Genomic DNA, 23,248 nt, shown 5'->3' on the forward strand with positions numbered 1-23,248 from the left:
CTTATTATAGCTTATGTAAAACAACTGCACAATTGGATCAGGTATTTTTAGTATATGGTTTAAGATGTTTTCGTCTGCTCTGACAATGTTACTCAGCTTTGACCTACATTAATAATATGGTTCCACTCTGTGGATTTCCTGATCAAAAACTGACAATTGTGTTGAAAGATGCCAAATTATATAGCAATAGTGTGATAAGGACAAGTGTCCTACAAGTATTTACCAGTTTTCCTGCACAACTTAATTCTGTTATTATTGTTTGCTCAAAGAACAGACAAAGAATATAAATAACTAGGAACATAATAATTTTTTAAAAATCTTGTATTAAAAATTGACTTTCAAGTGTAAATGTAATTTTTGCAGATGCTAATGAATGTTTCATTATAGAAGAGCCTTTGTATTGTTTCTGCCTCAAAAGTATGTTCATGTCTATATGTATATATTGTTTAACCATATGGATCCTTGTTTTATAGCGGGAGAATTAGTGCTACTATTAATAATTAATTGTAGACACCAAAGAGCACATTAATAAAACGGTGTAATGATTTTACACAAATGTCTATCCTAGTGTAACATACTGGTGTAAAAAAAAGCCACATAAAACTTTTACACCACTTTTCATGTCCAAATATAATCCCAGACTGATTTTTTGCAGTTAAGTCTTAATAGCATTCTATTCTTGTACACTGTTCTATAAATATGCCCTAAAGGGCATTTGGGCTCCATGTTTATTTATATTTAAAGCACAACTGTATTAAACACATTTTATTTTGTTAGTATGGAGCAAAACATATTTAGTCTTCAAAGACCTAGGTTACAAAGTAAGGAGGTAAAAGTATTTAAATTGCCTATTTCAAATACTCTGGTTGATTCCTCTCCCAGCAGCCCAAGCAGCATACACTGTGAATAAAATCTGTAAATTATCTGCAAATTAATTTCTACTTTTCCAAAGGTTAAAAGGCCAGTGAGCGATCTGCCCAGAAATAAGCTCTATATTTTTCTAGCTGGCATAAAGGCTAGTACAGTTGAACTTTCAGCTACTGAGCTGCCTGCCTTCATCTCCAGCCAGATTGGCCTCAGATGGTTGAATCTCTGGATCAGCTCAATTCTACTTCATTGAGTGAAATTTGGAGTTCATAACATCTAATGAACACACATTATACGGGCAGGCCCTGGCACCCCAAATGCCATAAATTTTGCAGAAAATGTTTTTTTTTTTGTAACTTAAAATTTTTACTGGTTATTTCAGGCATACAGAAATAGCAAGTTATAACATGTGTCAGACATTTGCTTATTACAATCGATTCCAAGAAGCCAAGTTTACTATCACAATAGCTCATAATCATGTTAATACTTGAAGTTGGGTTAAAGTTAGCAGATGGAGCCTGTGCTTAGATATATAGCATTGGTCTAACCCAGTGTTTTTCAACCTTTTTTGGGCAAAGGCACACTTGTTTCATGAAAAAAATCACGAGGCACACCACCATTAGAAAATGTTAAAAAATTTAACTCTGTGCCCAGCAGCAGTGCCCCCTAATACATTGGTGCCCAGCAGCAGTGCCCCCCTAGTACATTGGTGCCAAGAGCAGTGCCCCCCTAGTACATTGGTGCCCAGCAGCAGTGCCCCCCTAGTACATTGGTGCCAAGAGCAGTGCCCCCCTAGTACATTGGTGCCCTGCCTACGGCACACCAGGCAACATCTCGCAGCACACTAGTGTGCCGCGGAACAGTGGTTGAAAAACGCTGGTCTAACCAAATAGGAGTAAGTGCATAGATAACTTGGGAGTTGCGAATAAACCTCAAAACCTTAAGCAGAGAACATGAATAAGCCCAGTGCCTTCCGGGGGGGGGGGAATAGAGTTTACCGTTGTATCTCAGGTTAATTGGAGTTGCTGGTTTGGGGAGGCATCTCCTCGCCCAAGTGGATTAGTTGTGTAATAGTCCCATCTAGACTATACCTTTTTGCAGTTCTCTTGGGTACCCCGAACGTTAGCAGTCATATATTCCATTTCCCTCATATCTTTTTGCAGAAAATGTTTTGCTTTAAATTTCTTGTGCTAAGCAGATCAGATTGTGGTTTCATGGAGGGGGGAGTGAAATAAATGTATTTTAGTCTGACAACAAATCAATGATGACTTGTGTCTGGTTGAAAAATGACCATTAAAAAGATTTAGTAAACACTGAGAACTTTTAAATCCAGTCTGCTTTATGTCAAAAAACATAATCCTTATAAGCAGTTGCACAAAGATTGTATACTCAGTAGTCAAAGGAGCCATCTGCTGGTTATCAAGCAGACTACATTTAAACATGTGACAATGCTCTAAGCTCTCTACTTGTTTAGCTATATAATACTGACTCATTTCTTTTTAGAACATATAAAAAATAAGAATGCATGATGCATTGCAACATATTTATTATAACATCAATATATATTGATGTTAATAACTGGATGGCAAATTGTACAAAATAAAAAAAACATATTACACTTTACATGCATGTTGGGTATACACCTTACAGTTTACAGTTTGCTCAATACATTGCCTTATAAAACCACTTTTTCTAGAAAATTCTGCTGCTTTACCTTTTTTGAAGAATTGTTTTGCATGGCTTCAACTGTCTTATTAAACAATCATCAACAAGACTCTGTAAAGTACTTTTCAAAATTTAACACACATAAACAACACACAAAATCACCCCATCCAGAAATACTTACTAATACTAAACACTTACTAATAATATTTAATTAGAGGGTATAATACTTGTTTATATTTTAAGGAAAAAGATACCGGTAAAAAAAAGATACAGGTAAATTATAATATGTAAGAAATCTAAAATTATCTTGTGTAAGGTGACTGTAGAAGGATAGGCTAGGAACTACTTTCTCCAAACCACTGGTAATCAAATTGATTCTATATTGTCATTTAGGTCACAAACGCTGACCTCTGATGCAAGAGATATGTGAAACTCATGCCAGCTCAGTTTAAGGTTTTAATGAAATAATTTACTGAAGGATATTTGTTTCCCGACAAGGTCAAACATGCATAATACCCAATATACCGCTCTAATATTTGCAAAGGTTACAATCATGATTCTCTCTGAAGGTTAGGCTCTTTATAGTCTAGAAAATCAAGCAGTATCTCAGTATATATTCAGACTATTCTGACCTATATATATAAAAAAACCTGTTAACTAATTCCACCCGTTCTAATAAAAGATAACATTCATCAGCATGGGGTAACCGATAAACATGGCAAAATGTGCCAAATACAACAAATATTATATGTTTTAAATCTTTAAAGCTGTCTGATATTCCTAAACAAACAGCTTACTGGTAGCATAATTCTAACAAATACATTTACATATGGTAGCTATCTCTAAAACCACAATAGTTTATGTAGTTTGGGTACTTTTTAAAAGTCTTTAAGAAGTTTTTAAGAAGCAGCATCACTGATTTGGGATGAAGGACAGTTTACTATGATCAATGTATTTTGCATGGTCCCGTTTCACATTACTGCTTACTTTTTACAGTTCAATTAAAATCAGCGGAGCTTCAGGTGGTTTGGAGCCAACCATATTAGTAACCTTCAAATAAACAGTCTATTTAGTGGTTGTTTTGAATTTTATTATATATATAAAATTCCAAAAATTAAATACACAAGTTCCTTTGAAACCAATAAATCAGCTCAGGATTTTCATATGTTATGGGGTTTTTTTGTCAGTATTTGGCTTATTGCTAAACCCTATTAAGCAAGAAGCAAATCATTGCAGGAATAGGAATTAATGCTACACTCTGCCTTAACATCTAGTCACAGCAATCTGTCATAAAATTTAGCCTTCAATACACTAGTTTCAATACAGTCTTGACAAATGTGCCCTAGCAACACCAAAATGTTGAAATAGTAGCTATTGTAATGCAGTGATGCCCCAGTCTACTAAAGGGATGCCTTTATGTCATTTCCAATGGCAGCCATTTGTATTGCGAAAATAGTGTCAAAGATTTCTCTTAACTACTGCCCTAAATTTGAAGTTTTACACTACCTCTTGGTACACAAAGGGACTGATTCAAATTCAAAATTCTTTCCGCAATTCAATTGGTTTGTGCAAAAGCTCCCAAATTTGAAGGATGGTTTCCAAAACTCAAATGTTTGATACTTATTAGGTGCAAAAAATTTTTAAAAAAAATTGTAATTATGTAAAACTTTGGCATCAAAAAGTTCATGGAGAAGTCAATGGAATTTGTCCTATGCAACATTTATGCTGTTTTTATTCAAGTTTTTGTTAATTCTGTGAGCGTTTGTAGACCCATTGAAAATGAAGAGTAGAATGAGAATTCACGGTTTAATTGAAGTTGTTAATATTCAAATGTTTTAAAAAAATAAGCAAACATTTGAGTTTGGTAAAACTTCAAGTTTATTCAAATTGAAAACAATAACTCTAAAATACACAAGATCAAAAATAGATAAATAAGCCTCCCCATATATGAACAATAATTTGCTAATACTTAAGTATAATAAGTATAGTGATATATCTTAAGAAAGCAACTAATAGCAACAGAATATGTTTTAACATAACATTGAATTGAAAACAATCTTTCTATTGTAAGCATCAGTTAATCCTCCATTGCTAGGTCAGCCTGCCCTCAACTAGTCTTAGGTTAATTGGAGAAAATGGGACCAGGTTGATAGGGTGCTGACACTTTGATGCAGCATGGGAAAGCTGACTCTGGCACTATACTCAGCAGAATGGTCAATATTACCCATGTTTACAATTTTACTAATATGTTGTCTGTCATCTATAATAACGTGTTTCATTTTCAGTTTAATGCCAGAACTGGTACCTTTTTGCAGTCTTAACGTTTAGTTAGGAAAAGTATCTGTGGGGAAACACAAACACAATAACTTCTATATAATGTTTTATGACCACACATGCCCACACATTAACAACACAAAATAAAGTGCAAGTGCTACTGCCAATTTCGTTTGTGCAAAAATACGACTGCAGCTAAAGGTATTCTTTCAATAGCAGGATCTCCTATTTAACAGATGCCCAAGAATCAAAGCCAAATGTATTGTGCATGACAATCAATCTTCTGCATGTGCTCAAAAATATATTTGCTGTAAAAAGACATGCCAAATAGTGTAGTATCATTTTAATATACAGTACCTCCTCAGGACATTGGCAGTAGCACTTGCACTTTATTTTGTATTCTTAATGTGTGGGTACGTGTGAACTTGATATAGTTGTTATTGCACCAGGATCTGGTGTTTGCTTTTCCCCACAGATACTTTTCTTGATTTTTGGATTCAGCAGAGTGGATTTGATAAGGGTGGAGCTGCAATCAATTGTATTTTACCACAGTTACAGCACTGAATAAACTTTTCTTCGGTTTAACTTTTTGTTAAATCCAACTGAAAGGGGGGCTATCATCAAATCAAAAGAATTCACTATACTAATTTATTAGTTGAAAACATTTGGAATAAAATAGCTTCAAATGGTTACATTACCCATAGTAGTCATTTGCATCATATCCACCAACCTGCATATACTCACTTTAATGTAAATCAGCGTGGACTGTTTCAGGCTGTCTTCAGTGGTCACACCCCTTGTGTCTAAAGGAAGAGAGGTAGGTTGGTGAAGTGCTCTCCATATACTTCTTGTATTTCTGTAGCAGAATACATATGAAAGCACATTGTCCTACCCTTCCCAGAGACTTCCTCCAGTGAGCAGCCACATGAACATAACCAATGAATGCAGCCTGAAATAATGATGTTGCAACTTACACAAAGCCAGCAGAAGCTTGGTGGTTATGGTGAATAGCACTGGCTAACATAACCATTTGATGTGTTATTTATTTTTGAAGAAACTATATACACAAAAAGACATAATTAAAGTATTTTTAAAGCATATATACATTTGTAAAATGTCTCCTTCTCTTTGAAGTTCAAAAAAGCAGCTACACAATGTAGGCCTAATTTACTAATAGTGTGGACCTACTGCAGAAAAGCAAACACAAGTATCCATGTTACAATGCAATACAGATACAACTTGCTCTTATTTATTCTGCATCTACATAACAATACATGGTTGTACCTATTACTATAACCATGATACATAGTGGCCTATTTATCATTGCCCTTTGTTTTTAGTGAGTGGTATATATTGGGAATGAAAACATCAACAGTTAATTAATAGTGATGAAAGAATCTGTCTCGCTTCACTTCGCCATAAAATTTGAGAAACGGTGAAAAATTCGCACAGTTGCACAGTTTTTTTGTTGCCTGCGTCTTTTTTGTCACCCGTGTCTTTTTTGGTTGCCCGTGTTTTTACGTGACTGCGTCCTGTTTTTGACATGACATGACCGCAACCAATTTGACGTAACTGCGCCCAGTTTTGACGCAACCGTGCCTAATTTGACAAGCACCCAATTTTTCCATTTTCATGGATTCTTTTGTGGAAATTTGCTGCGAATACATGCCTGCCAAAAAAATTCGCTCATCACAATTAATAAAAATAATTGTCCTCAGCTTTTCTCCAGACATGTAATATGCAGTAGTGAGCAAGCATTCAGAAGTGTGAAAGCAAAAAGACAAATTGACATTTATTCCAAACGTAATAAATGGGGAAGATATCAAAACTACTGTGAATCATTCAGGATTACCCAGTTTGATATTTAATAAATCAGCACTAGTGATGAGCAAATCTGTCCCGTTTCACTTCGCTGAAAAAGTCACAAATCTTTCAAAAGATTTGCAAAAAGGTGAAAAATTTTCAAAACGATGAAAATGACGCACGTCAAAACAAATGTTTTTTTGACGTAGGCAACAATTTTTCCATGGCAAATCCATATCTGCCGAATAATTTCGCTCATCACTAGTCCTCAAGAACGATTTTAAAAAGCTAGGTGCGAAGTTGAGGGCGAGGACTTCCAAGGTAATTTTCTCAGAGATATTACCTGTGCCACGAGCAACATTAAGAAGGCAGCGGGAGCTTAGGGAGATTAATGCGTGGCTGAGAGATTGGTGCAGGGAGGAGGGCTTTGGGTTTCTCCAGAACTGGGCTGATTTCTCAATCGGCTACAAGCTCTTTGCCAGGGATGGGCTGTACCTCAATGATGATGGGGCAGCTGCTTTGGGGGAAAAGATGGCTAGAGGGTTGGAGGAGATTTTAAACTAGGAGTGGGGGGGGGGAGGGTGCAGTGGGAAATTCTGTGGTAGACAGGATAGATGAGGTAGTGGGCATAGTAAGGGAAAATGGGGGAGGAGACTTGCTTCGGGATACTGATAATGGCAGGGAGGCCCATAAGTTGTTTACACGTCATTCTCACGCCGGAACCAGTATTAAGTGTATGTTTACCAATGCAAGGGAGTCTGACTGGTAAAATGGGAGAGCTGGAGGTACTGGCGTTGGAGCGGAAATATGATGTGATTGGTGTTGCTGAAACTTGGTTGAATGAGTCTCATGACTGGGCAGTTAATATTGGGGGGTATACATTGTTTCGGAGGGACAGGGGCAATAGAAAAGGAGGAGGAGTGTGTCTGTTCATTAAGCAGGAATTAAAAGCAAATATTAAGGAGGAAGTGATGGGGGTAACAGAGGGAGCTGAATCCTTATGGGTTGAGCTTCTCACAGATAGTAAAGAATCTACCAAACTAATTGCAGGGGTATGCTATAGACCCCCTAATGTAAGCGAAGAGGAGGAGGCCCAGCTCCTGTTGCAAATAGAAAAGGCTGCTAGTTTGGGGCAAGTGATAATAATGGGGGATTTTAATTACCCTGATATTGACTGGGGCAATAGTACTGCCAGGACAGTAAATGGGAACAAGTTTATAAACTTGCTGCATGACAACTTTATGTCACAAGTTGTTGAGGAGCCAACCAGGAACCATGCTATACTAGATCTAGTGATCTCTAATGGCCCAGAACATATAGCAAATGTGCAAGTGGTTGAACCCCTGGGTAATAGTGACCATAATGTTATTTCATTTGATGTTTGGTGCAGGAAACAAATTTACACAGGGGCAACAAAGACAATGAATTTTAGGAAGGCAAATTTTAGCTCCTTAAGGGCAGCGCTTCAGGGCATAGATTGGGGCATTATGTTTTCTGATAAAAACACAGAGCAGAAATGGTTGTCATTTAAAATGATATTAAATCATTACTGTTCTCAATTTATTCCATTAATAAGAAAAAGTAGAAGTGTTAAGAATCAACCTATGTGGCTTAACTCTGAGGTAAAGAAGTTAATAGGGAAAAAAAGGAAAGCTTTTAAGAAATATAAGTCAGAGGGGACAGTAGATGCGTTTAATGATTATAAACACTATAACAAGTGTTGTAAAACAGCAATCCGAAAGGCAAAGATAGAAAATGAGGAGCGCATCGCGGCCGAGGCCAAGACTAACCCCCAAAAAGTTTTTTAAGTATATTAATAGTAAAAAGATGCAGGTTGAGGGTGTGGCCCCATTGAGTTATAATAACAATATGGTAACAGCGGATACAGAAAAGGCAGATGTGCTTAACCAGTTCTTTTCTTCTGTGTATACAGTAGAGGAGCCAGTGGGCCAAGTCCCACCCAATAGCTGCACTGTTGCCTCAGCTCCAACTACACAGTGGTTGGCACAGGATATGGTGCTTAAAGGGTTACACACGATAAATGTAAACAAGGCACCTGGGCCAGATGGAATACACCCTCGGGTACTGAGAGAGCTAGGGGCAGAATTGCAGTGGCCCTTGTTTCTGATATTCTCAGACTCGCTTTCATCAGGTATGGTACCTAGGGATTGGAAGAAGGCGAATGTCATTCCCATATTTAAAAAGGGAGTAAGATCTCAGCCTGGCAATTATAGGCCTGTAAGTTTGACATCCGTGGTGGGCAAGTTATTTGAAGGCTTGTTAAGGGATCACATTCAAAATTATGTAGTGGAGAATGCCATTATGAGCAGTAATCAGCATGGCTTTATGAAGGACAGGTCATGTCAGACCAATTTAATTGCTTTTTATGATGAGGTAAGTAAGAAGCTGGACAGTGGGGATGCAGTAGATATAATCTATTTGGATTTTGCCAAAGCATTTGATACCGTTCCCCACAAACGACTGCTTTCTAAGCTAAGGTCTATTGGTCTTAGTGAGGTCGTTTGCACATGGATAGAAAACTGGCTACAGGATCGGGTACAGAGGGTGGTTGTTAATGGTACATTCTCTACTTGGAGTAAGGTTCTCAGTGGGGTCCCTCAGGGTTCTGTACTGGGTCCACTTTTGTTTAATTTGTTCATAAATGACTTAGGGGAGGGTATTATGAGTAATGTATCAGTGTTTGCAGATGACACAAAACTCTGCAGACCAGTCAATTCTATCCAGGATGTGACATCCCTGCAGCAGGATCTTGACCAACTGGCAATCTGGGCAGCTAAGTGGCAGATGAGATTTAATGTGGATAAATGTAAGGTCATGCACCTGGGATGTAAAAATATGCAAGCCCCGTATACCCTTAATGGGACTGCACTAGGCAAATCCATAATGGAGAAGGACCTTGGAGTCCTTGTAGATAATAAACTTGGCTGTAGCAAGCAATGCCAGGCAGCAGCTGCAAGGGCAAACAAGGTTTTGAGCTGTATTAAAAGGGGTATAGATTTACGGGAGGAGGGGGTTATTCTTCCCCTTTACAGAGCGCTGGTAAGGCCCCATCTAGAATATGCTGTTCAGTTTTGGTCTCCAGTGCTCAAACGGGACATTATTGAGTTAGAGAGGGTCAAGAGAAGGGCAACTAAGCTGGTAAAGGGTATGGAAAGTCTCAGTTATGAAGAAAGACTGGCCAAGTTGGGTCTGTTTACACTGGAGAAGAGGCGCTTAAGAGGTGACATGATAACTATGTATAAATATATAAAGGGATCATATAATAACCTTTCTAATGTTTTATTTACCAGTAGGTCCTTCCAACGGACACGAGGGCACCCACTTCGTTTAGAAGAAGGGAGGTTCCACTTAAACATTCGGAAAGGATTTTTTACAGTGAGAGCTGTGAGGTTCTGGAATTCCCTCCCCGAATCAGTCGTGCTGGCTGATACATTATATAACTTTAAGAAGGGGCTGGATGGATTCTTAGCAAGTGAGGGAATACAGGGTTATGGGAGATAGCTCTTAGTACTAGTTGATCCAGGGACTGGTCCGATTGCCATCTTGGAGTCAGGAAGGAATTTTTTCCCCTCTGCGGCAAATTAGAGAGGCTTCAGATGGGGTTTTTTGCCTTCCTCTGGATCAACTAGTAGTTAGGCAGGTTATATATAGGCTACTGTATATATATAGCCTATATATATATAGGCATTATGGTTGAACTTGATGGACGTATGTCTTTTTTCAACCCAACTTACTATGTTACTATGTTACTATGTAATCAGCACTTCTAAATTTTACTTAAGATGTTACTGACCCAATAAGACAAATCTCTGAGATATATTCCATGATGCTTTTTTTAATGTAAGAAGGCAGAAGGCATGCCCTCAAATGTGCTCTGATGAACATATAGATGTAAGGAAAGCCATGTATGGAGATACCTAAACATGCAAAGTATGAGACATGGGTGCAAATGCAACTGGCGGTAATAAAGAAAGCTTAATTTGTGTACTGCTTCATTCTGCAATCTACAATTATCCTCAATCTAATGTATCGGTAGCAGAAATAAATCAACTTTGCAAGATGTTACATGTGTCAAACAGCAGTGGCCAAGCTAAATTGTGTATGCACATCTGTAGGCTGCACTGTCATGCTGATAACACATTTACTGAATGTCCTCTTAGTAAATGAATGGAAGCATCCTCATGTAAAACCTAACAAAGGGACCTCATTCCTCTTGTCTCTTTAGCACTTAGCATCTTCAATGTAATTGTACATTGCATTTATTTATTGTACAGACCCATGACAGCTATATAAATAAATATATAAATGCATACATAAAAAAATATATTGAGCAAAAATACACTATATGAAATAGCAAGGTGATATAAACTGCTGCTACATCTTCACCTAAACTATATGAGACAGGTAAGTTCAAGATCAATTGCAATTTCTTTTATGCCACATAAAATCCCAATGCCAGGTCACCTTATTGCTTCCTGTGATAGGAAGCTTTGTATGTATATAGTACTGTCATTGATATAGGACAAGTCAATGCAGAAGACACATGTATAGAAAAGAATAATGGTCAAAAAATATTTAGGTACAAGCCTATGCAAACACATTTAAATGGTTTCTATGCCCATTTCAGAAGTAACAGATTGTTGTACCTTAATGGTATAATCATTATAAAATAATAATAACATTATTTGAACCAAAACTAGAAATAGTGTGTTTTGCAATTGTACACAAAGCTGCCTTTATTAAATTTCAACAAATGAGAACAGATCAAAAGCTCCAGGGAGACAGAAGAGTACCTACCATGATGCACTAAACAAATAGGTTCCACATTCGCATTTTTTTTATATCAAACATGTGTTTTAATTAAATGTGAATGTTTAAATAATTTACAATCCTTAAGACCTCCACTGGGATTATAATAAATATGCCTTCAGTCTATTGAGAGATAACATCATGAAAGCAGTGTTGATTCTTCAAAACATTATAAATGTAACATAAATGACACTAAGAAGCATGCCTAAAAATGTTTTGTATTTTGTTTTGATTTGTGAAGTGCAGTTGCCTTGCTTGTTGCATATTATACTCACGTACTAAGACCCAGAATTAGTGTAACCTTACTATGTGGTTAAGACTTTAGAGAGGACATGACATATGGAATGGTAAATTATACTGAAACTATTCCCAAGAGATAAGTGTAGTTCGTAAAGTGTCTTACTGTATTGTGCATTGGATTTTTTTTTTGGGTCTAATCGAGATTCATTTCTCTCTTGTCTAGATCCCCTTTGTTACACTGTCGTGTCACAATGCACTGCTAAATTAGCTACAAACCTTTCAACTTCTTTTTCAAAGCTATTCATTTCTTTGCTACTCCTTACAACTCTTATGCCATCAGTCACTAGACCTCTGCCCGCTCTGGGGCTGTTTGCTACATATCTCACATATGGTACAATGCCTCTAGAGTCCTCTGAAGCCTATTCCTTGTTCTTTAATTTCCCAAGGAATATTGAATGTGCTACATCTGAACATTCAGCAATATCCTATTCTGCTTTTTAAGAAAAATCTCCTCATCCAAAAATTTCAGTAGATCCTTCCTTATTAAAAAAAAATAGTAAATTTAAATTTCATCTCCTGCTATCTTGGAATCAAAGTTCTGCTTGATGGAAAAAAAACCAGACTGAGATGTCTATTGCAATGTGTTTTCATATGACTAAAGGCTACTATTGTTATGGTACCCACTTTATGAATTGTAAAGGTATGTGCTGAGGGACTCATCCCATATGCCTGCAAGTAAAGGTTTTTTATAAATTTTTTGGTTGTAATTATAAAAAGAATAAAGCAGGTAAAAATAATGATATACTTGGATATAAAAATACAAATATTTTATGTGGCAATGTATAACGCCAGCAAAAGGAATATCATCACCATTGTAAAAAATTTAGGGTGCAGCCCTGTATCTGTGCTAAGCATTAAAAATTGAGTGAAACTGCATTAAATTAAGCATCAAGTGAGACTTGCTACATGTTATATTCTTAAGAAAGATTCCAGAAGAGTACACTTCTCCACTATAAGTGGCGGTACATGGCATGTGACCAGGGTTATTAAGACTAGCATTGTCTCTGTGTTAAGATACATTTCTTTTCAGGAGAAAATTATAGCGATATGTAATAAAATGCATAAATAGCATAAGAATTTGCAAAAATAATAATAAATAATAAAATAAGAATAGCATTTTAATACATTAAATACATTTCCTTCCAGTTTATTGCAATGCAGATTTTAATCAAGTATTGCAAATTTTTAATACCCACTTGAACCTGACAATTTTTTGGTGCAAATTAACTGCTTTTTCTGCAAGACATTTTATGATATTCTCTGTGCACTAGTGCATTAGCACAGTGTTTTTTGTGTTGAAGGTTAAGTCTCAATGTGCTCGCAAAGCATATCTTAACTGTGCTCAAAAGAAAAAATATATACACAAAAGGAAAATTCAATAAATGTTGCATTTTTTCACAGTAACCTTGGTTATGATATAGCAACATATAAGTAGATTTCTTTATATTCATTTTTATCAATAGTAATCTTGTATTAGAAGCTTTGTATGTACCTCCTTCTAAAAGCTGGCATAAAATATAGGAGGACTGATTCACTAACGTGCGTTAAAGCGAGCGCTATTTATAGCATGCGTTAAAATTTCATCGCGTCTTATTTTTCACGTCTTAATGCACGATTCGCTAAAGGATATTTGCGTTAATTTAGACGCGATGCTGTTTGCGTTATTTAAGTCGCAAAGACTATTTTCATGCGGTATTTGATGCACTGCGCTCTAATTAACGCAGCGCGCTACTTGTTGCTCGCTAATTAACGCACGTGCGCTACATATTAGCCATACACACCATTACGTTCGTTAAACTACTTTTTTTTTTAAATGACCATTTCAGTGCAAACTGGAGGCTGCATCACTCTTAAAACATCGGCATCCTACAGGACTTCCAGCAAAGACCAATGAGGATCTGTCTTATCTGTTTCCTATTATATCAATTTGTGCTTAGCCACTCCCTCTGTGTGCTTTAGTCACTGTATAAGATATTGCTGAGCATTTAAAAAGTGATACTTGATCAGAAATGACATTGCTCAGCAACATACTCTTAGCCATACACCCCCCCCTTAACATTCCCTAGTTTCTTCTGCACACCTTCCACCATGACTCAAAATGTCTGCATTCCTCACATCTTACAACTGCACTTTAGATCCCACTCTATAATTCATCTATTTAACCGTACCTTTTTAAAGGAAGAATGTACTATTGATGACTACTCTCTATAAAGGATCTTTTAGCCATTTATCTATCCTTGAGAAAATAGCATTACTAAGACCAACAGACATTCATTTAAAATCAAACATTTATCCAGCACTTATCAAAAGCTTTGGCAAAATACTTACAAATCACATCTACTGCAACCCCACTGTCCAACTTCCTACTTAGTAATACCAACTTAAAAGGCATGTATATTTATTTGACATCTGTCCATCATAAAACTATAATGATGATTGCTTGTAATGCCATTCTCCAGAACACCAAATAAAAGTGATCTCCTACAGGCCTGTATTTAAAAGGTTTTGGTCATAGTTATTTTTAAATAGTGGATTTGCATTAGATTTCCTCCAATGCATTAGTATCATACTAGATGAAATGGAGGCTAAATCATGTATAAATTGTCACCCCTCTAAACTCTAAAAGTACTTGATGGTGTACTTCCATGTACACAATGGGGGGCATTTACTAATGCTTGATTTTTTCGGTTTGGTTTTTTTTTTTACGCCAAAAGCTGAATTTGTTGTAGAAGAAAAAATAGGATTTATAAAGCAAAAAAACCCTTAACAAATACGAATGCAAAAAATATGCCAGCTAAAACCTGTTGAGATCATGTAGAAGTCAATGGCAGATGTCCGTTTTACAATAGAAAGAACTTTCTTTGCTTCGTGGTTTAAGAGGTATTCAGGGTTTTTTTGACTCTGGCTTTTATGCGACAATAAGAAAAAGTCATGGTTTTCACTTTTTTTTCCACAGCTTTTTTTTGTTCATGCTTTTTTAAATTGGATTCTTTGATGGGTCTCTAAGTAGCTGGTTGTTAATGGGTTAATTATGTGAACACACTACACACAAAACCTATATACAGTTAAGCAATATTCTGGGTTGTTACAGAGCTTTTCATGCTCACTTAAAGTCACAGTAATACAAGCTGTGAAGCACAGGTAGAAAAAGGGTTACAATAGCAAAAACTATATCTTTAATATAATTTGTGCAGCTTTTCTACAAGCCAGAAAAATCAATTTTACTCTAAAAAAACTGTCAAGAAACTATACTCTAAAGTGCCAAAGCAAAAACAAGAGAAAAAATACTTTCTGTCACATAAAAACAGATCTTGTAATATTATCTTATGTTATGGTAACTGCACATACAGGTTTGTGTAAGCATTTGTTTTTCAAAAAATAGTTTTAGATAATGTGTTTTTACTACACCAGCACCACTCAGACAATTATATATATATATATATATATATATATATATATATATATATATATATTATATTACTATAGATACTACAGTATAGCATCAATAAGTTGCTGGAGAAAGACAGTGGGACTCAGCACATGGGTGTCAAAAGATGAGTGACCATCATAACTGTGCAGTCTATTGACCATGTTTTTTTTATCAATAGTGCTGGTGTATAGTGAAATGCTAAAGAAATCAAATAATTGTTAAAATAATAGTTTTGGAGTTGTGTTCCATTCGTAATATCATACAGCTAAGAGTTAATTTAATGTTATGTTGCAGTGCCTCTTACTTTGCAGATCAACTGCAACATGTTAGCTGTGGCATAAGTAAGTTTTGCTGTTGACATTTATCACGTGGCTGCAGATATAGTGAACCTTGAAAGAAATATATTTCTTATAGTCAAAAAAGATGTTCTTTTCAGAACATCATAAAATGAAACCCTTTTTTTGTACAAAATCAAATTTTTGGCTGAGCTGCGGTCGTGATAAAAACAAGGGAAAGTATTGTTTACTACAATTTAAATGCTGTGAGTGAAGAATTAAGGGTTCCAGTGGTTCTTAACCATGAAATAGATGTTAATTTAATATAAATGTAGTACTCATGTAGTAAATTTAATAGTTTGAGAATGTGATAAGGTGTAGGCAGACATGCAAACACAGGTGTCATATATATTTTATATATATTTATATATTGGGACACTCAGCTGGAAAGGGACTCCTCACTTTACACAAGGTATCAACTGGGAGAGCTTCCTTCAGTCTATCAATCCTTGTTGGAGCCAAGTGCTGGTCTTGCTTAGCTATCCTGACTGGCTTAAACCTCTGAGCTGTGCTATGTGATGTAACTGTCACTAACTAATACCTTGTTCACAGTGTACCTGCCCCCAACTTTACTAAGGGGTTGCATCCCTTAGGGCACAAATCTTCTTACCAGGGCCTTATGCTCCTAGCAGCATCCACCCTGGTAAAAAGTCCAAACACAAAGAGTGCATATATATGCTGCCTCCTATTATATTAACTATTATATTAACTATTGACAGAAACACCTTTGGGTCAATTAGGGATGCTTCCCTTCCAAAGGTCAAATGTAACCATAACCAGGACTTCCTGAGCACTTCTATCCAATAATATAGCCTCATATCAGCAAGTGTGTTTATTTTTAGTTCATGCATGTTTTTTTTTACATGTGAAAACCCAAGTGTTTTACCATATGGACATACTTTCTGCCCAAGGATACCCAACATTATGTTAGTGTATGAAGGCACCTGAAAAGTATCAAAACTGTGTAGGCAGTACTAGTCTAAACTTTTTATAGCAGCTTTTCTTCATCAAAATAAATGCTGCATGGCAGCCTTTCATATCTTTCTTGCAGTGCAGCATAGAGGTTTATGCATTGGAGCTATTCAGTAATGAATTGCATGCATATGCAGAAAGCAAGCCTTGTTGTGGAGGAACTCCCATATAATGCAACATTATAATATATCTTTATTTTAACACATTTAATTAAATATATTTTTTCATCTAGTTAAGAAAAAAAAATACAAAATCACTATACTATGCGTCCCTTTTTATTTCTAATTTAATTTTTCCCATTTTGGTTAGATATTTTTTTATAGGCAAGGTTACATGATTATGTTGATAATATTAAAAACAGCACATGGAGATGACTTAATTAAAGTTATTAGTTGCTAGGAGCTTTTACAGCAAATAATAAATAAAGAAGGGTCCTACCACAATATCCTTGTGATCATGCAGAGCAATCACTAAGAATTAAACACTCTCATTTAAAAGTTTGTTCCCTAAAGGCCAATGCCTATCACACTACCAAATACAGGTATGCAGTGCTCTGGGATTGAAGCCAAGACTGCAAACTCAGAGCAGCCTATATTATCAGCACCACAGTTGAAGCAAGCTTAGCCAAGCAAAGCTACATTTCCATTTTAAGTATATCCTTGATACGCAAGCAAAGAAAGTGTTATGTGCATCTCTGTCAAGTTATTATATGATCTTGCAATTTACATCTGGTTATATCTGGTTTATGCTGGTCACTCTGAGACCACATGTCCATACAGACTCATCTTGACATCACAGTTAGATGATTCTAACTATTTACTAGTAAGATTCCATTATCTGCAGCCATACACAACCAATTTTAATTAAATAAAATAAATATATTATAATAGTATGACATTATATAGTATAACATTACCTTTTGTTTATTTAATTTTTATTATCACCTTATTTAAAAAGCTAACAGAATTCAGCAATGCTTCTAACATCTTTACTGAAATGAGTGCTGAGAAACTCATTCCTAAACCTGTACCCATTGTAGAGTAATTCTATAAATGAAAACCACAAATGCATAAGGGCATGCCATTGTGCAGCCCTGTTGTCAAATATGTCAGTCATTAAAAAGGTTGCACAAATCAATTAAGACTCTAGAAACCAATATACTTTATAGTAAATGAGCCACTTTATGGCACCTCTGCCAATTTATAGGTTCATATCTATTCCTTATTTCAACAGATTGCTGCCATTTAGCAAATCCTTCCTCAACCAATCAAATGGCTTTTTATCTGCTAATAACATTTTGAGTTGTTTTCTTTCCTGCTAATTTTAATTCACTAGTTCCATCTTACATTGCTGTTGTGAATTGCATTACATTTTTCCACAAATCATTTCACAATTCAATTAATTTCAAATTGTTGACATTTTTTCAGTTATTGCAAACAAGGCTTTTTTATTCTATTAAAATCTCAAACAGCTTGCAGAGAAAAATGAAAAATGTGATGTATTTTTATTAAGAATAGAATAAAGAAAGCAGAATAGCTATTCACTATTTGTTGTGGAAAAATATCTGTTTCGCCAGGCATGGATTCGCGGCGAATTTCCGCATTTCACCATTGGCGGGTTGTTTCGCGAAACGGATGAAAAAATTCGCCAAGGAAAAATATGCTGCACGTCCAAAAATTGTCTCAAGAATAGTCACGGCCGTCAAAAGAATAGTCATGCGGCCAAAATTGTCGCAAGAATAGAATCGCGTCCGTCAAAAGAATAGTCATGCGGCCAAAATTGTCGCAAGAATAGTCGAAGGCATCAAAAGAATAGTCGCACGTCCAAAATTGTCGCAAGAATAGTTGCAGGCGTCAAAAGAATAGTCGCGGGTGACAATTTCTTTTCTGTGCGACATTTTCGCCGTTTCGCAAATCTTTTAAAAGATTTGTGAATTTATTGGCGAAGCGAAACGGGACAGATTCGCTCATCCCTATTCAGAGCCAATAACAGTTTTATATAGGCATTTTTGGACCATCTAGGTACCTGAGAGAGTCTGTGTAAAAGTTCTGTGCTGAGCTGAGTAAATCGATTCTTATGAACATAGATTGTTTCTGAATTGTATTGTTAGATTTCCTTTAGGATTTTATGGAGTCTAATTGCCAATTTGACACTGAACAAATCTAAATTAGAATTAATTTGGTTATAAAATGAATCACTAAAATTCTGTTATTGATTTATGTGAGTAAACTAATGTCTTGCTTTGGAATTAAAATTGAACCTAGTATAATTTAAAAGATCTTGCTTGTGACACCATTATAAATTAACAACAAACTGTAAGAATAGCATGGAGTGTACTTATATCACAATATGTTATGATACCCTTGTCACTTAGGAATAATAATTAACAAGGACCCATAGGGGAAAATATGAATCGGAGTTAAATTTACTGTAATACATAATAAAAATATCCTTTACCTCTAAATATATGCCTCAAAACAACTGCAGGGGGAAGGATACATATTCACATATATTCACCCTTAAGGCAGAGCGCTTACTCCACAAGAGAAAAGAGTAGTACCCTTATAAGGCAGTATTACCAGAGAGTGTTGAAGGTGACTGCATGCTAAGCAACCACCTAGAAACTATTACTTGTCTCTGCTACGCCATCTCATCTTTAACTGCTGAGCCATTTAGCTGTAATTTGCCCTGCCATTGGTAAATGAGGGTTCTTGAATCAAAACAGTTTAGATAAAAGATATGAATATATCAAAATTGCAGCAAAATGACATAAGTAAAAAAATATTAACATTATTGTTGACTGACACATTTTGGCTGTTAGAGTTGCAGTTAATTACAGAGTATTTCCATGCTGCTTCTTATTTGTCTTCCTGCTGTAAATAGCATTATGTACTATAATCTCATTTAAGAGCATTTCATTTGCAAAGGATCTTCAGTATTAGAAGGGAAATAGAATCTACGTTTGTATTAAGAATTGTAAGCCAAGAAAGCTGATTTGGAAAAAAGTTGCTAAGATAAAATTTGATGTGCTATAGAGAACTAAATGTACAAACAGCAAAAGTAATTGTAGAAAATACTCACCAAAATAAACAATATACATTCACAATTTGAACAAGCAACCTGCCTATGATATTTAGAAAGAAGAATTTGTGGTAGAACCCTTATACAAAGTAGTTACTAGTGATAACCAAATCTGCTTGTGAAACAGGGAAAATTCACGATTCATTGAAGTCAAAGAACATTATTTCTCTGTTTTTTTAAAGCACCTAAACAGCACAGCAAACAAGGGAATAGCTGTATAGATTCATAAAATCTCAAGGAATATCCAAAATTACCATAATTGTACTATATTAAGAGATCTCTGGCTTCTATATTTGTTATTCACAGTATCAACAGCGTGGAGATGGTGTTTAATAATCAAGAGTAATATTTGATAATTTTACATATCTATATGTTGCTTACAGTTACTACACAAGCATCTTCTGTAAAAAAATGGTAATACAAATAATAATATACCCCCAGGCACCAATAACAAAAATTATAATTTTTAACTTACTGTATAACTGCTGTATCAGTTACTGTATCTCAACAGATTTACAGATGATGGTTGTACTGGATAGCACTGGGAAGCAACTCCTGACCATGTTTTGACCATCATGTTTTCATAAAGCTACTGAGAAGTGGTGATACACTTATGTGTGCCAGATTATTAAAAGTAGAAGTATTGACAAAAATATTATGCAGTAGCATTTCTAGTGCCCAGTAAATTATATGTATTTCTACATCACAGGGGCCAAATTGTGTTCCTCATTAACAACTATAAAGGAAAAATAATTCTCTTGAGGGCCTTTAAGACAGCTTGCTTTGCTATACTTGACTGATTTGCAAAAATGTAGCCTAAATATGAACTTGAACATTCAGTGAGGAATGTACGAAGGAGGCACTGACCTTTTTCTGGCACAACCTTCCTTATGCATCAGACTAAGCCATATGCAGTTTTTTACTGTATAATGTCAAGTCCAATTACATGCTACATTGAAGCCCCTGTCCATAAAAAATTGCTCACCTCTACCAATCAACTATAGAAAGGCCTATGCATCATAAATAAGGAGAAGAAATAAAATAAATAAGCTGCATCTTAGAGTTTAAACATGCCTTATTGATTATTATAAAAACTACAATACATTCAAGTTTATTTTTAGGATAGACCAAACATTAGCAAGTTCCTGCTATCATATTGATTTGGGCTAATTAAACCTGGAGTTACTCAAAAACCTATTTAGTTTAATTAAAACTGTCATTTGAGTTTTTTGGTTCAGTTTGTGACAGGTTTTTTGCATGATCAGTAAAGCCAAGCCTACAGTTAGATAAACCCCCAACAAGTAACTATTTGTACTTATTTATGCAAACTTAATATTTCTCAGAATTATGTACATTCATATGCCTATACATATAACCACAGTTTAAGTGTATTTAATGTTTAAATTAACTATTTGAAAGTAGATATTGAAAACTTCATTGTCAGTATAAAAATCCTGTGAATAGATTTGAAACCAAATTAGATTAAAACTAAATAAAGGCATATATTCGAAGTTAATACATGCATTCATGTTTATAAATATAAAAGCTAAATCAGTTCAGGTAGCTAGAGAACACAATGTCAGTAAAAAGAAATTTTATTACCAGAGGTTGAGAATTACTGGAGTTATCAAGTTAATGCACTTTGCCTATCATAAACATTTTGGCTTGTAGACCCTAGACCTTCTTAAAGGAGAAGGAAAGGTAAAAACTAAGTAAGCTATCAGAAAGGTCTATGTAAATACAGCCATAAGCACTCACAGAAGAGCTGAACTGAGTCCTCTATTAAAAGAAACACAGGATTTCTTGTATCCTTTTTTGTAAACATGTTCATCGGTATCTGACTTCCTCTCTCAGAAAAATCCTTCATGCCCGGGGCCAGAGTGTGTGCAGCTCTTGCCTCTCACCCTTCTCCTGCACCCCCCCTCCCATAAGAATTCATTAAACTCACTCCCCCCCTCCCATAAGAATGTGTAATCTGAGCTTCAACAGGTAGAACTATAGCAGGAAGCTATGAAGACCAAGCTAAAATGGCAGCTGCAATCCTAAACAAACAAAGAAAGCTTCTAGGGTTCTTTACTCAGGTACGATAAAGCTTTCTGCAGAATAAATATGTGTTCTAGGTAGCACTATCTATCTATTACTTAAAGGATAATGTTAAATACAATGTTTTGTCCTCATCTTTTTTTCTCCCATGTTGCATGGGAAAGCAAATGAGTACAATTAAAGCACATGATATTTTAGTCACTATTTTGTATGCCTCGCTGACTAATAGTATATTAAGAAATATATTCCTTTTTTTATAGTGTTGAGCAACGTAGCAGCAGCAAGTTAATAATTTTTAATGAAATCACAATTACCCAACACTGATAGAGTAAAAGTAAGGAGAAATCTTCAGCTTCTGTTTGAAGCTCCTATGGACATTTGTTGCATTCATAAAAGCTTATTTGAGTATAATGCTTCAGCGATTTCATAATCTCAATACAACTGAGTCATCTAAAATGATATTGCAAACAAGGCGATGGAAGAATTTTCTGCTTCAACCTTTTAACAAAAGAGATGTCATCCGTGAGTGAGATAGAAGATTATAATTGGTGTCACTTGCAATTGATTTGGTGTCAGAATGTTGTGAGGTCACCATCATTATATCTGCTAAGAGGGTAAAATAAGATAAACATAGCTCAATACCTGCTCGTAAAATAAAGGAATGCCATACGAATGCTACCATTTCAAGAATAGGTCAACAGCCCCCTGTTAACCAAACTATTAATTTTATGTAATAAGCTTCAAAGATAGAAATACATGCTTAAAGTTTTAATGATCTTGGTTTCTTAATTAGCATAAAGATATACATATGGGAAAACATGCCACTTTTTCTAAATGTCAACTCTTAATCAGGACATATTTAATGTCACTGTGAACAATTACAAAGTCACAAAAAAGTCTTCTAAAGGCTATGGTCTGCATACAATGAATCAGAATATTTATGTTATACAGATTCATATTTGGGGGAGGATAATAATAGCTATAATGCTAATTATTCTTAACTACAACAGGCTGACTATGTACAGTATCCTTATATGTAAGGACCCATAACAAATTATTACACCTAAGAAGGATTCTTGAGCTCAAAAAGTCTGAAATCAACTGGGTAAAATAATACATTGTTATAATAACTTTATCATAAGAACCTTACATGCCTCTTTATGTCAAATTGACAAGTTACAAGGGAAGGTGTATGTTATCAATGAAGATCAGTTTTTTCTATGTATTTGGACTACACTTGGAGACTTGCTTGGATATATAGTGAATAGTGTACCCCCTGTTGTAAAATATAGGGCTATTATAAGTCACTGGGGTGTACCATGACCATATAAATATACAGGACATGGAAATCCGAGGTGTCTTCTAATATCCTCATATTTTACAACAGGGGTTACATTATTTATTTTAATACACAAGTTTCACTGAACCATGTGACAGAAATGACATCACTAAGCACCAATTATAAATGATGACATCACTAAGCTCTGTTTATAAGGACATAATTTATAAGATATTCATGGCTCTTTTGTATTATATAGTGGATAATGTACCCCCTACTGTAATTTATAAAGATGTTAGAAGTCACCAACAAGTTTTGTGACCATATAAAAGCAGGAGGCCTCAGGGGGTACATTATGCATTATAATCT

At 35.4% G+C, this 23,248-nt stretch overlaps 1 protein-coding gene across 2 annotated transcripts in view; it reads right to left on the minus strand.

The window, feature by feature from the left end:
• tafa5 (TAFA chemokine like family member 5) overlaps window positions 1–23,248 on the minus strand; it is a 273,343-nt gene that overhangs the window by 10,525 nt on the left and 239,570 nt on the right. Inside the window, exon 4 of one of the 2 annotated variants that reach the window (XM_012958427.3) lies at window positions 5,551–5,609. Within the exon in view, the coding sequence (XP_012813881.1) occupies window positions 5,595–5,609 (15 nt within the window). The 3' untranslated portion in view covers window positions 5,551–5,594. 2 annotated transcript variants of the gene reach the window in all.

This window comes from Xenopus tropicalis, chromosome 3, assembly GCF_000004195.4.
Source record: "Xenopus tropicalis strain Nigerian chromosome 3, UCB_Xtro_10.0, whole genome shotgun sequence".
Classification (NCBI taxonomy): Eukaryota; Metazoa; Chordata; class Amphibia; order Anura; family Pipidae; genus Xenopus; species Xenopus tropicalis.